General features: G+C 39.7%; 1 protein-coding gene across 1 annotated transcript in view; it reads right to left on the reverse strand.

The window, feature by feature from the left end:
• Nucleotides 1-15,314, reverse strand: part of adgrl1a (adhesion G protein-coupled receptor L1a) — a 107,751-nt gene that overhangs the window by 56,758 nt on the left and 35,679 nt on the right. The window contains exon 2 of the mRNA XM_061712924.1: nt 3,664-3,846. Coding sequence (XP_061568908.1) covers nt 3,664-3,733 — 70 coding nt within the window. The 5' untranslated portion in view covers nt 3,734-3,846. The remainder of the gene's footprint in view (nt 1-3,663; nt 3,847-15,314) is intronic.

The raw sequence follows: 15,314 nt of genomic DNA on the forward strand, positions 1-15,314 counted from the left end.
TCATCAAATTATGCAACAAGAACCAAAGTACATGCAGGAAAGTAAGCGGCACTAATACTATATTGCTGCTTCACAAACTATATTTGCTACAAGCTTGTTGGAAAATCAATCCTTATGAATTTGTGAGCAGGTTGCAGTTTTGAAATAATAACTTTAATATTATAATACGGCACGGCTGAGATTCTTGTTGCAAAAATCCAATATAAACTTTTTTTTTTATCTTCGTTCTCAATTTCAAATTTCAGTCTGAACATGTTTACGAAGAAGAACCTCAGAGGGAGAGAAAAAAAAGTTGCCTATCCCTGCCTTACAGAGAGCAAAAAAGTATATATTGAGCAAAGTCTGTATTCAGACATTTTGTCACCAATCAAGAGACGAGACACTTTGTTGGGAGGCAGTGTAAAAAAGCTAGTCCTCTTCCTAAAATAATAGCCACAGTTCAAGGGAATAGACCCAGGAGAAAAAGCTGAAGTGGAGGGGCAGACAGATAAAAATGTCTGCCTGTGCACTTAAGGGCCACGGGCCTTTTCCACATGACTGATCTGAGAGCAAAGGCTTAAATACAGGGGAGATGAGAACAGATTCAACCTGTCAGCTGGTAATGGTGTCCACGTATGAGCACACACACACATACACCCATCTGAACATGTGAGGTGAGCACACTCATGTAAACACAGAGGACCACACACCTACACCACTGCATGTGCACACCCCTCCACATCTACAGTATGCACATACTGTACATGAAACATATGCAGTACACTGAATATTTGCAAATTCTCAAATTGCAAACTGAAAGAAACAGCCGACAAATAGCCTTTTAATGATCTCGCTGCCACCACTAGCGCGCATTAAGGCAGGCACACATGCATACACAGATGCTTCTGTTTTGCTAAATGAAATTTCTGTGTCAGGGCTTCATCACGTACTGCACAGCTGTCTGCAGTGCCTGCCACATTAGGCAAGCCTAATGGTCTTTCAGATCAGCAGTACCATGGGTGAAGGCTGTGGAGCTCTCAAGCTTTCTATGGAATCAGCGGAGACATTTGGTCTGTCAAGGAACGCACATCAGTCTGTCAGTAACTGTACGGTAACACAGGGGTGGAAGGGTTTTATAGGGTCTATAGTTTGATTAGGACTCTTCAATTTAATATAGGTTGTGACATAACAGGATAAATATTCACAATGTGAGAGCAGGCAAGAAGCATGTGTACTGAGCTCGTGCTGGTTAGGAACATTTGCACTAAAGAGCCATTTCAAGAGGAGAATAAATGTTTGAGAGCTACAAGTAAATATTAGAATGTGCAGCCAGGAGCAGCGCAAGGTTAAAGCGTGGCAGATTAGTCAGCACTCCGAGGGTGAGCAGGAGCACACATGAGGCACTAAAGCCATGTGTGCAGCTCATGTAGGTTTTCAAGTATGGAAGTAAAGTGATTAGTCTGAGACTGATTTTCATTGCCTTCACCACATTATAACCCCACATCCCTCCTTCAGGATGTACTTCCCTTGTTTTCTCTTCTCTTTCCTTCCTCCTTCTCTGGCCATATTACAAAACAGACAGCACATTTTTGCCAAACTATGACTGCCAAAATTGTGAGCACCTAAACTGTGTGGGTGTGGATGAGCATGTGTCAATGAGCATTTGGAGAGCAAGAAAGACAAAAAGATTTTTCCAAGCTTGATCAAGCCAAAATGCCGGGCCTGTGCTTTGGGGCTGAGCACGGATAACGATCAATTGATTATTAATGCGCTAATAATAGGCCCAAAGTCCCAGGCTACACAGATATTTTGCAGGCTTATTTTCATAGAAATAAGTACACCCACACATGTACAAACACAAAGCAACATAGAGCCAGAGGCCAAATTAGTGGAGTGGACTTGTGTGTAAGTCCAATCTTACAAAAGAAACTAAATTAAGATAAAAAAAAACAATTAAATCAGAACAAATGAGAGCTGTAAGTGAGGGAATGTTATTCAATACTATTTACAATGCACATTTTAGTGTTACCCAGTGGCGTCAATTCAGTGGAAGCTAAGGTATGGCAAGGTTACGAGTCACAGAACTTAACTAGAGTATCAATCAACACGTCCAGCAAATACTCATCACAGAAGTCTGATATGTAGCTTATCTGTGTGGTCAAGAAAATTGTAACTTTTTCAAATGCTGTCTTGCTCACTGCAAAAACTAAAAAAAAAAACGAATATTTGTCTTATTTCTAGTTAAAATGTCTCATTTTTAGTCAAAAAATCTCATTACACTTAAAACAAGAGTCATCACCAGAAAAATAACTTGTTATTTGACAATTTTCACCTGTTTCAAGTAAATTTTCACTTGAAATAAGTAGAAAAATCTGCCAGTGGGACAAGATTTATCTTCTCATTACAAGCAAAACAATCTTGTTCCACTGGCAGATTTTTCCACTAATTTTAAGTGAAAATCTACTTGAAACAGGTGGAAATGGTTGTTTTTGAGTCTTGTCTTAAATGTAATGAGATTTTTTTTTACCAAAAATTAGACATTTTAACTAGAAATAAGACAAATATTATCGTTAAGATTTTCAGTTTTTGCAGTGTATAATAACTAGTGAAATCGACCATGTTGTTCTGATTTGCATTTGTAGTTATTCTATATGTATTAAGTAATAGAATAATCAATACAAATAGACACAGAGTAATTCCATAAATGTATTAAAAAAACAAACATTTACATTTTCCCTTGAAGCCGAGGTGTAGCGGCTGCCATACCTTGCCATACCCAATTGACGCCCCTGGTGTTACCCTCCCATGCATGTTCTTCAACTCCTCCTTTGACATCACTTGCCACACCCTGTGGTGTCCATGTCTGAATGAAGCTCCGCCTCTTCCACCCTAACTGTCCATCACCCAGCAGCCTGTTGGCACAGAGCTGGCTGAGCTTACAGCAGATGGTGTACTGCTATCTGTGTGGCCGGCCACTAGCAGGACACCCGACAACTCCCCTCTCCTCCTCCCTGCACCCCCCACACACCCATACACATCCTGCAACACACACACACACACACACACACACACACACACACACACACACACACACACACACACCCTCCAGCATCACTTCAGCCCAACCAGGTCACCTGCTGCCAAGCTTACAACAGCCAACACACACACACAAGCACAAAATGTCACATCTTATGGTACATGGCACATTCAAGGAGGTCACACATATGGCACCATTACATGCACGGATTCTCCCTTATTCTCCTGCCACGCATCAACTAACATCGAGATGACTGGAAATTTTATTGACATTCTCACGTGCACTATCCATCTCTCTCTCTCTTTCTCTCTCTCTCCCTCTCTCTCTTTCTTGCCTTTAACAAGAGACTGTTTAGTTAATCAAGTGCTGCATTTCTTGCCTGGTCAGCAAGTCAATAAACCGAACAACCTTCATCAAATACAGTAGCCAACATATAAATATTACATCCTCATTTGCAATAACCCAGTCAGGCAAACTACTGGGACCAGTGGAATCATCAGGAGCCTATGCAACATCATAATCTACCTCAGAGAATCAATATAACATGATCAAACTATACACACGAATAATAAATATACTGCATACTGTATGTACACAGTATTGACTGTGAATACTTGCTAAAAACAATTCCACGCAGCGTGACTTACCCTGGAAGGATGGAGCAATGGCGCTGAACGCTACAGCACAGGTGAAGAAGATCCAGACCGCCAGAGCCATATCTGAGGCTGAAGAACGGGCGGAGCAGGGGACGCTAAAGCTTAGAGGTGGTCAGCAGGCACAGGTGGGTGGAGTGGCACTTTCCACAGCTTACACCCTCCCTGAGGGGGATCCTGCAGGAAAAGTGGTTAGAAATAGTGATAAGTGAATCATAAAACTGGAATGTGGCAATGCAAATTTGAAAAAACAAAACAAAAACTCTTATTTCTCTGTTGGACTTTTCATGATCTCTCAGTTTGATGATGCTAAGTCATTCTGCATTTATGTGCAATATCTGCTAATACTTGTACTTTGCACAAAACTCATAACTGGCACGGAATAATGAATGATATATCAACGAGAGGAGAGGAGAGGAGCTCCCCCTGTGGTGATGAGGTGAAATGATCAGACAGCAGATCTGAAGCCATTTTGTGAAGGACGGCGTAGAAACAGCTGTTGACGCTTGGAGCTCATCACTCTGAAGTGTTTGGACGCTTGATTGAATTAGACATGCTACATGTGTTTGGGGGCTGTTAATAGAGCTTTATTAATGTGAAAAATACATGTATTTTGTGCATGCTTGAGTGAGTTTATGGGCAGTGGATAAAGAAAAACTCAGTAAGCAGTGCTGTAGGGCTCGCTTCTTATCTCATTCCAAAACTTGAGCTCTCGTTCTGTGAAAGATGGAAAACAGTAGAGACTGTATTGCCTTTGCTAATAATCCCGATGAAGCAGCCAAATTGGTCTGCGTTTGTGTGTGTGGGCAGGTGAAGTTGTGTGTGAATGTGGGGCTCAAATGTCTCTTTATTTGATTATTCTGCAGGATGGTAACTGAAGTATGTGCATGCACTCTCTCTCTCTCACAAACACATACATAATGATATTAACTCAATACAAGCTTTTGCTGTCTTTCAATGATTCAATCTTTCTTATGCATGAGATACAACAGTCTGAACTAACCCACGTGAGCATTATTTGAGCTTACATGAATTAATATGATAGTCAATGGAGAAAATGGTTGTGTGTTTTATTGCTGTACAGTTTGTGGAGATCTCACTAAGCACACATTTGTGTGTAAGTCATTAAATGGAAAGTTTCATATTGATACAGCTAGTTATCATTTTAACCTGTTTACATTGGTCATAAGTAAAGCTGTATGGCATTTTGCAATCAAAACCTTACATAGAATTCACTCCAAGCTGAGTTTCCTCTCATACCTACTGTGAGTATAACTTACAAATACCTAACCTTCCACTTTAATTGAATTTTAATTCCTGAAATATATTAATTTATATTCTTCTTTTTTTGTGATGGTTTTGTTTCTATCCACGGCCAAATCTGGATTATTTAATTCCTAAAATCATTGCAAAAATGAATTTATCAATAGTCATTAACTGGAAAGAATAATGACAGTCAAGAGTTGGCCGTACTTTTTGATTACCAGGCTAACAGGAGGCTATATCCTAAATCCTCTCTGTGGTGATCTATAACTCATTATGTCAATTAATATGGAAAAAAAGGAGCTGTTTAGCTTCATCAAATCGTCTGGAAATATCTGTAAATAATAACATTCGGATAGATAACATCTAATTTGAATATTGAAATATTTAAACATTTTTGAAAATATGAAAGAAATCCTTCCATTAAAAAAAAAATCAACTGGAAATTTGAAGGTTGAGAGTAAAATTTAAACTTTTTAAAACTTTTTTTAATTAATTTTTTTACTTAAATTGCATTTGAAACCTTTCATGTTCAATATCCATGACAGAGGACACGGCAATAACAGTTTTATGTCCTTATGGGAAGCCTTGAAAGACAATCTTACTGAGCTGGCTTAATCCAGGAATTAATGGGTTAAAGATGCTGGACTAATCTAATGTTGACATGTGTGGAATTTCTGGTGAACAGGCTGGATGGCTCAAACACTGAAAAAAAAAAACAGTTACTGTACTTGGAGGTGCAACATTTGGACCTCCAACCTTTTTCTTCTAATTCATGTCCGAGTTTTATATTCCAGTTAGCAAATATTGCACATCTTGAGTAGTTGGGTGGCTTCCCCCTTCTTTTCCTCATCATCCCTGACTTTCCTTTTTCTAAACCTAAGCAGCCCCTCCTTTTCATGACCTTTTCTGATATTTAACCTCCTCCCCATCGGCAATGCCAATCCACAGTTAACGACCCGCCTGGGTGTCGGCGCCTGGATTTGTATGTTGGATGTCATGGAGTACAAGCAAGACAAAAAGAAAAAGATTCAGACAGCAAATAGCAAAGAGAAGGACGGAGAACGAAAGCAGAACAAAGCACACTGCATCATCAATTTCTATTATATGCTCAGCTCACACGCACAAATACACATACTGTACACACTCACACACACACACACAAAAACCGCAACACTAAAATAGCATGTCCTTTAATTTGTGTTTATTTCAAAGTGCTGCCTGTGACCAGAAGCTTAAAGACAAATGAGTGACAAAGAGTGGTAAGGATTCAATTCTTTCGTCTTTTTTGTTATGGCCTGTCCCGTTTTCTTTTCTTTGCATGTGATTTAACATTTGAATGGTCAAAATCTAATTCCATCCTGTGCATTACATCAATTTTTCCTTACAAATTTTATGCTTGTAATAATATTAATAAAAAAAAATATGGCCTCACTTATTTTTATTAATTTTTTGTCTTTACAAATGAAGGGAAGGACAGAGGGAAAGAGATGAAGACACACAAATAACAAAACAAAGGATTTGGGGGAGAAAATACATACAAAACGGAAAGACAGCAGAGCCCATTTAACTAGCATAAATAAGGAGACGCATGGGCAGTATGTTAGAAAAAAGCATGGTGAGGATGATTCTGTGTAAGCAGAGAATAGGAGAGCAAACTACCAAAAATAACCAAGTGAGAAAAGCAAAGGAACAGAAAAAAAATCCGGAAGGGAAATCAAAAGAAAAAGTATTTCTTCTGCTTGGATCTATGAGTCAGTCTGCCTCTGGGTGGAGAAAGGTTAGGAGTCTTCAGGGGGTGTGAGATGGGTGGCTTTGCCCTGCGTGCTCTCCTACTGGAGGATGTTAGATGCCCGAGGGCAGAAGCTGACCTTTTTCACTGATCACATCCACTATTATTATCATCACTGTTTCTCTTCTAATAGAGCAGAACGTCATATCCCTGGGAGACCGCGGCCCGCAAAACGGGAGAATGGAACAGTAATTTCACAGCAGTGGTGGAAAGGTGAGAAGAGAGAGCAGGAGAGAAGGTAGGAGAAAGTCCAATGTCAGCGAGGTGTGTGAAAACAAAGACAAACATGTGGTAATCTAAATAAAAGGGGAGCAGGGTTACGCTTCGGTATGCAGCTCTGTCACCTATCAAATGCCTAACTTCGTTTATTTAGCTATTAATTTACAGGCTGTCTTGATACAAAGCAAGTACTTTCATTACACTTTTCTATTCCATCATTGCAATAATCACCATGACCATTAGGATTTGTTTGCTTTAACAGACAGGGTCATCAATAATATGTTGTCACGAGCCTCTTTCATGCAGGGCGAGGGGCCCCGTTAAAGGCGACGCGCATGTGTCACACGAACCATACGCATTAAACTCATCACTCAAATCCTTTCTGCGCCGTAGAAAAAGGCATTTAGGCACATACACCAACAGAATCAAAAGGCTGGAGAACAAAGAGTTTACATAGACAGATTTTGCCGTATAATTAGAAAAGCTGGTGCAAATCTCATAGCTGCAAAAGCTTCAGGCTTTCTCGCTTCTGTTTTTTTTTTTCTTTTTTTTTTTCCCCACGACGGGAAGCTGATATTAAATTGGGAGGAATGATAAGTCTAAGTCCACCCAGTATATTTGTGTTGCTGAAAAATAATTCTACAAAGAACTTCCCAAAAGTATTTCATACCCATGAACTGTTCTGCTAACAACCTCATTAGCATTTCAGCACTTTTTCTTTTTTTTTTTAAAGAAGGTAATCTGTAAGGCTAAGTTAAAAATCATGCAGGGCAATGAGGGGAAACGCGTGGATCAGGAAAACACAAACACAAATTTATTCAGTTGGGAAAACACTCATAATTGATTTAAAGATTTGACAGTAATAAATTATGACGGTCAGTTTCTTCATGCAAAATGAAGTGTTTGCATCTGATGATGAAGTAGCAGCATTCCCCATGCTATTAGGATTGATGTTTATACCTCAGATGTTTCACTCCAAATAGTTGGTTCAGTAGCAAAGCTCCCGCTATGAAGGAAATGATTGCCTCCTAGCAACCTCCACAGTCAAGCGTGCAAGACTGAATGGCAATCATTCACTTACAAATCAGAAAGCTATGCAAACTGCCGCATTAAAAAAATTGCAATCAAGAAAAAAAAAAAATCTGTTTAAACAGGCCTGCCCTTAAATTGGAGTCAACTGACAACAGATACGTCCTTTTAAGTCAGCTCTGTTCACATTTTGTTTCAGAAATGTCTGAGGCAAGACTTTTATTTCAGAGGAAAGTATCAATTGACATGAAACATGAATGACAGAAGCCCATGCTTCGCCCGAGGGCTTTTTGGTAATTCTCCCTCTGACTCATAGGGGCTGAAGCTTTGTCATACCTGATACTCTTTTTGTACTCTCCTGAGTCAGGCAGGATGGAATAATGCAAGGCAGTGTAAGATTAAATGAGAATGAAATAGAATACATTAATTACTTCTTTGCCTCCATAAAAGCAATGACTTGCAAAAGTGAATATAATTATCATATTTTTACTTTTGAAATATCATTACCATCACCATTTGCAATCAAGCTTTGCTGAATGGGAGTCTGTGTTTTACTGACAAGTCTTCTCGAACGGTGAGGGTTTCAATAATTTCATGGTTATTCATATTAATACAAGTTTAAATCACCCATTATTGGAATACATGGATCAGGTCAGGCCGACAATCTGTTTGCTAAAAACAGTTCGGCCTCAGTGGAATCTAGGGAGCATATGAAATTACAAACATGAAACTATGCCATAGTTTATAATGTCATAAAACAATATGCAGTTAAAATCTGGACAGAAAAAAGACAAAATAATTGTTCCTGCATGAAAATACACAATACTAACCTTGAATAAACTGCTAATCTTCCTGCTGCTGCATTGTCATACTCCAGTTAGAACGATCGCTAATCTCCCTAATCCTTTTTTGTGCAGATATTGCTAGCAAGGACAATATAATAGCATTAGATATTATTCCTTCAAACGACCTGATTCTATTAAGTTTGCATTGATGCTCAACAGCTCCCGTGGTCGCAGCCATAGCGAGAACCGATATCCTTGTGTAATGTTGACACTAAAGCAGTGATTCAAGATGGATAATATTTTTAATCCTACAGCGACTACAAAATAACATTAAGGTCAGATCAACCCGGCATTTCTCCATTTACTCGGGTAGGTCAGTCTAGGCCGGAGCGCTGGTGCGGTAGTATCTCACTGGCTACAGCAGCAGGGCTGTTTATATAATGACACCATTGTGCTGTCTCTGTGCAGATGGAACATCAGAGCTCTTGTAATGGCCTGTGTATTAGAGCCAATGTGTTTGATTACTGACTCAGGGAGAGCAGGGATAGGCTGTGTAGTCAGTAGGGAATAAGGCTCCCTCTAAAAGAGCAAACCAGGGGGAAAAAAAGACTTATTTGAAGAAACAGAAGGAAAGAGGGAAGAGACAAAAAAAAGGAGACTTTAATGGAAGTGTGCTTTAAGGGAATGCAAATGAGATGAGGGAATCTGCAGAGCAGCAGAACACAGTGGAAGGATATCAAACAGCGGTAGTGTAGCTGCCGAGGAGGTAAAAGCAAAGGGAATGGGGCAGAGATAGAGAGAGAAAGAGAGAGAGCCTCTCTCACTTTGTTCAATATACGCTCTTGTACATTCTTCCGGCTTCAGTATCCGTCCTTAGATACAGCTCTCCACAAACCCCAACCCACACACCTTCTCATCTCTGGAGTCTACACTTTGACTATTGTTATTATATGTGAAACAATAGTAGTTCTTAAAAAACAAAAAAGAGTCACGGCGTTTATAAAGCAGCCAGTGAAGAGCCCCAAATCCTTGGTGACAGCTTCACATGATAATCAGGGAGCATGAGGATCTGAAGGCGCTTTCTCGGCATACAGTAGGACAACGATGAATGGGTGATTAAGCTGCCCATAGCTAACATAGCTAAGTTTTTCAGGGCTGCTTCCGTGCAGCAGGGACTGGCTGCTACCTGGCCTGGTGGACAGGATCTCCACCGTGGCCGAGGATTTACTGTGTCCGTGGAGAGCTTGTCACTGTTCATTATTACTGATGCAACAGGAGCCAATGCCACCACCCATCAATGCTTGCCCTGTGAAGCCTGCCACAGCTGCCAGAGGAAGTGACCTTAGCACCCACCTGTCTTCTCACACAAACACTGCAGCAGCAAAACTCTAATGAGCTCTAATGCCTTACAGGGATCAAACCCCTGACCCAACTCAGCAATCATCTTTCACCCAATTTCTAGCCAATGGGGAAAATCGTACATTAAATACATTCATTCAGTTTAATTTAAACTGAATGAATGTATTTAATGTACGATTTTGGTGTTTTGGTGTTTGGTGCTTGCTCTTTTTCCAAATTAAAATTCCAGACTTTTCCCAGACTTTTTTAAAACTGATATTTTTTTTCCCAAGACCTTAACTTTACGTACTTGTATACTTGTGTGCCCACTGCCTACTTCATTGGTTGAGATTGTACCAATTGTGTTTATTAGAAATGTTTGTTAGAATTTTTTATAGGCTAGTATTCAATCAACGAATGCATTATTCACAGTAAATTATGTTTTTACTGATGAAAACGTTTCAAAACATGAAAATCACAAGTACATGCATTTTACATTTTCACAATGCCTTTGAGCATACTGTAAAATTCTACCATACATGTTTCCCCATACTTTATTAAGACTTTCACACAAAATTCAAGACTTTTCAAGGCCTGGAAAACAGTGTTTCAAAATTCCATACTTATTAAGACTTTCAAGACTTGCGCAAGCACCCTGTTAAATCATTTTAAGAAATGGCATAGCCTCATTTTTATTTTTATTTATTTATTTAATTTGCTTTCTCTTTCATCTCATCCCTTTAGTCCTCAACTTTAGTCAGATGAGATGCACTCCTCAGTCAATCTGTCAACTTTGTCAGCGGGAGTCGCATCACAAATCAATGGAAATGAAATGAAAGATTCCCTATGACCATTAAGTCCAAACAACAAGAGTGATAACGGCCTGCTCTGACATTAATCTTATGAACCACCAACAATGGATTATGATATAACATGATAATGTTATGAAGCCGTGCTCTCCAGCGTAGTTCCCCTCCCACCCTTTGCACTGAGCTGCTCCCAGTTGTCACTTGGCTGTGACTGGCAGGCTGCCACCCCATGAGCCTCTGCACCGCCAGACCCAGCCAGATCCATCTTCATTAAGGACAGACGCACTGTGAGTTGTGTATGTTATTATCAGTGTCTATTAATCTGAAAGCTCCAACAGGGCAACCCCCGTCTCAGTATTGCACCAAAGCACACACATTACACACTAACACAACAGTATACATGCACTCATGCCTATCCAGATCCATCTTTCTCTAACAACGAGTATAGCAACAGACTTACTTTTTCACTCCTAATTGGATGCAAAAGATAATTCCTGCATGCTGGAAGAAAAATCCCCTGAATGTTTTTGCTTTGTAACCACCTCCTTAGCGTGTGTGTGTGAAGCTGCATATGGTCAAGGCCTTTACGATTCATAAACATGCTCACATGCATGCTAACTCCCACACATGTACACACAACGAAGACCCCATCGGGGCACCGCATGTGATGTTGACCCAGTTTGGATCTGTGGCACAAAGTAGAGCAGGGATTCAGAACAAAAAGAGACAGTGACATTTAAAAATAGGTTGACATTCTTTTCATCTCATACAGTACAATAGAGGTATCAATTTTTTATTTCAGAGGCACTGTCAAATCATTATTCCGTAACATCTTCAACGCTCTACTTTAGAGATCCACACCCTTTAAACAGGCACGTGGTTAGTCTAAGTGAAGCTGAGTTAGGGAGTTGATAAAAGCAACGCAGTTCTGCAGGTTACTGCTGAACTCATCAGTGGTGGAGACGTCGGGGTTCCTAATCTTACCGGGCTGGTAGAAGCCACCACATTTCTGACAACCTTTAGAAAAGTAATTTTGCATATTTAATATTTTTTGATTTACACGGTTTGAGTTTCTAAAAAGGTTTTCTAGTCGACTAATCACAAAAAATTGCACAATATCTTAAAACATTTAATTTAGCCATTAGGTTTTGAAATTACTTAGCCTAAGATTGTTTGAGGCATGTGCCAACTAACAAGAAAAGATTGAAAACTATATATTCAGTCATAAATATGTGATTTATTAAACTTTGCTGCTCATAAGACTATAAAACCTAAACAAAGTTACATCAAGTTAAAAGCTCGTTATATATATATGCTGAGTGGCCACCAGCAGCTTTGAACAGGAAAGTGACAGTGGACTTTGTGGAGTTTTTTTGAGAGTAATTACTGAGATCGGAAAATATGAGTCATCAGCCACCTGAAACAGAGACAAAAATATTTGCATTTTTAAAAACTTTTTTAAGCTGTTATATTGACTGGTGTCAATACAGAAGAAACAGGGACGCGATTAGTTTTGCCATTGATTTTTGTTGACTATGTCGAGTATTCGTTGCAGCCCTGCTTGACATATACTCATCCTCAAAAAACTTGAGATTTGACTAAGACTCTCAAATGAAAACAAGCGAAATATCTTCTTTTTTTTCTTCTTTTTGGCCACGATTCCCTGCCATTTCCTCCATTCTCATCAAGCAAGAATGGTTACTCCCCAGACTGCTCGCATACGTCTTTTAATGCAAAAGTTTCCCGATATCAATGACATGTACATGTACGAGGCAAATAACATCTACCATATCTGCAGTTGAAGAATCAAACATCCTGGACTGACCAAATCTAATTTTATCCCCTCAAACTCATCCAGAGGTCAATCACTTAACAATTTAAAAAGTTAACATAGCACAACTGGCTATTTGCAAATTTAAAAATAATAGCCATCTTTCAAGCAAAGAAAGGTTAATTTGGTTAGTCTGGCAATCATTTCAAATGTTCAAAAGATGATTTCAAATGATCAATAGCCTTACATGCTTGTTCACAATTCAGCCAGAGTGCTGTCTTTACGGTGACAATGGAAACGGTTGTGTAACTTAATCATCCCAGTTCTGCTGCAAACATCTGCTACCTGCTGACACAAACTGCTACAAAGACCAGACATTGTTAACCCCAGCTACAGGCAGGTTGCTGATTTATTGTTGACCATGTGGTGTTATGGAGTCATTAGGGTACAACGGGGATATTTATTAGATTATAAGATATCACAAGAGATGATAAAAGCTTTGAATTCCTGAGAAATAACAAGATGTTGGAGGCAAACTCGGTGACGTGCAGGAGATGTATGAAGGTAGATAGAGATTCTACAATGCTTACTTAAGAGACTCGAGACTTGAGACCAAATTTGAGACTTCACTTGATCTTGCAAAAAACTGACTAGGGAGCCTCTTTGTATAAGTGATTTATATAAAGGCGAGGCACATTTATATTCTTGGTGCATCATTAAGCTTCTGATGTTGCCTTCTACAGTATTTTAGTGGATTTCAATTCATCCTTAAGCAGCTTAGCCAAACTGAAACATAAAAAAGAAAAGTTTTTTTTCTGACCCTCTTAATTCATCCAAATGAATGTGTTTTCTATTGTAGAAGCACAGTGAGTGGATGTATGGCACTTTGCTGATGCAAACAACTACTCCTGAATAAATGTGTTATTTGTGTTGACCAGTGTGTGCATGTGTGTGTGTGTGTTGGGTGGGAATGGGGGAGTCTGTGTGTAAGACGTGTATTTGATTTGAAAAGAGTGGCCCCAATCTGCCTGCCAAGGTTACACAGCTTTACGATGTGCAGTGTGGCCAATAGGACTGAGACAGCAGCGTGGATGGCATGGCCCATTTCTGAACCGTAGATGTCACTCACTTCATTCTTCTCCCATTTTTTCTGCTTTGGTCTCTCTCTCTCTTTCTCTCTCTCTCGCTCTCTCTCTCTCTCACACACACACGCACACACACACACACACACACACACACACACACACACTAGGGATGGGCGGTATGGACTAAAAAAATGCATCACGATAATTTCTGGCATTTATCCCGATAACGATAAAAATGACGATAAAAAAATACCAATTCAACTCCACCTTTTTAACTAAAAATAAATAAATCTATCACCACATTCAGTCTTTGGAGCCCCCAAATCACTGCTCTAAAATAATATTAAATGCTACTAAACTACACCAATTAAATTGAATTGATAAAAACCAATTAAATTAGTACACCTGTACTGCAAAACTGTAATGACTCTATCCTTTTTTTTCTTTCTTTCAGGCTCATTTCTTTCAGGCTTCTTTCTTTCTTTCTTTCTTTCTTTCTTTCTTTCTTTCTTTCTTTCTTTCTTGGCTCATTTCCTTCCTTCCTTCCTTCCTTCCTTCCTTCCTTCCTTCCTTCCTTCCTTCCTTCCTTCCTTCCTTCCTTCCTTCCTTCCTTCACGCACACGTACGTTGTAAATCTGGCTTTACACAAAAACGTCATCAATGGGAAATTATCATTTTTACCACCAGATGACAAATTCTTACTGTGGGGAATTTTTTTGACGGTATATCGTGAACGGTAAAATATCGCCCATTCCTAACACACACACACACAGGTCACATATACTAAACATACTGTACATATCAAGCTCAAACTCTGATTATTCATACTTGGACATCTCTGAATCAGTGACGGTAAAAGAAATATGAAAGGACAAAGCACAAGTAATAAAAGACAACTGATACATAACATAAAGTGGCAAATGTCACAAATGCCAGCTTCTATGCTTGTCTGTTGCTCTGCTGTGTAAGGAAACAAACTGGTAAAATAGGGCCATGGACATTTTAATTAAATGCTGCAAGTGCACATCCATACTATGAGGTTGTGGAAGAGGGATTAGTGGTGCTCTGATGACTGGATCTGTGGGAGAAAAAACAGCCCAGAGCTCAAAGCTTCAGTCTGTTAGGTCATAACAGGTGCCGCTTTCCACTGTCTGCTTCCGTTAATTATCAACTATGTAGTGCAGAAAACGTTTTGCTGGTGTTCACACCAGGTGAACACCCATCAGAGCATGAGGAGGACCCAGAGGGGTCTCCCTTTTGGAGCTCGTTCAAGGCAGCACGACGTTCCATTGCGGCGTTTCACGTGAAGGTTTTGGTGGCAAGACGCTGGAACATTGCTGTTGCACGACTGAGCCAGACACAAAGCTGAATCACCCGCAAGACAAGCGTTCTTTTTGAAAGCACACAATGAGGCACCGTTGGACTATCGCAGTTGCCTTTAGCGTAAATAAGAGCAGGCAATCCAGCTGGGATGAGGAGGTTGTCCTAAAGCATTACAGCCCAGTGAAGACATGCAGAGGAGCGCAGATTGAACATAAACTATGCATATGTAAG

The sequence above is a fragment of the Cololabis saira genome, chromosome 21, assembly GCF_033807715.1.
Source record: "Cololabis saira isolate AMF1-May2022 chromosome 21, fColSai1.1, whole genome shotgun sequence".
In the NCBI taxonomy this organism is placed as follows: Eukaryota; Metazoa; Chordata; class Actinopteri; order Beloniformes; family Belonidae; genus Cololabis; species Cololabis saira.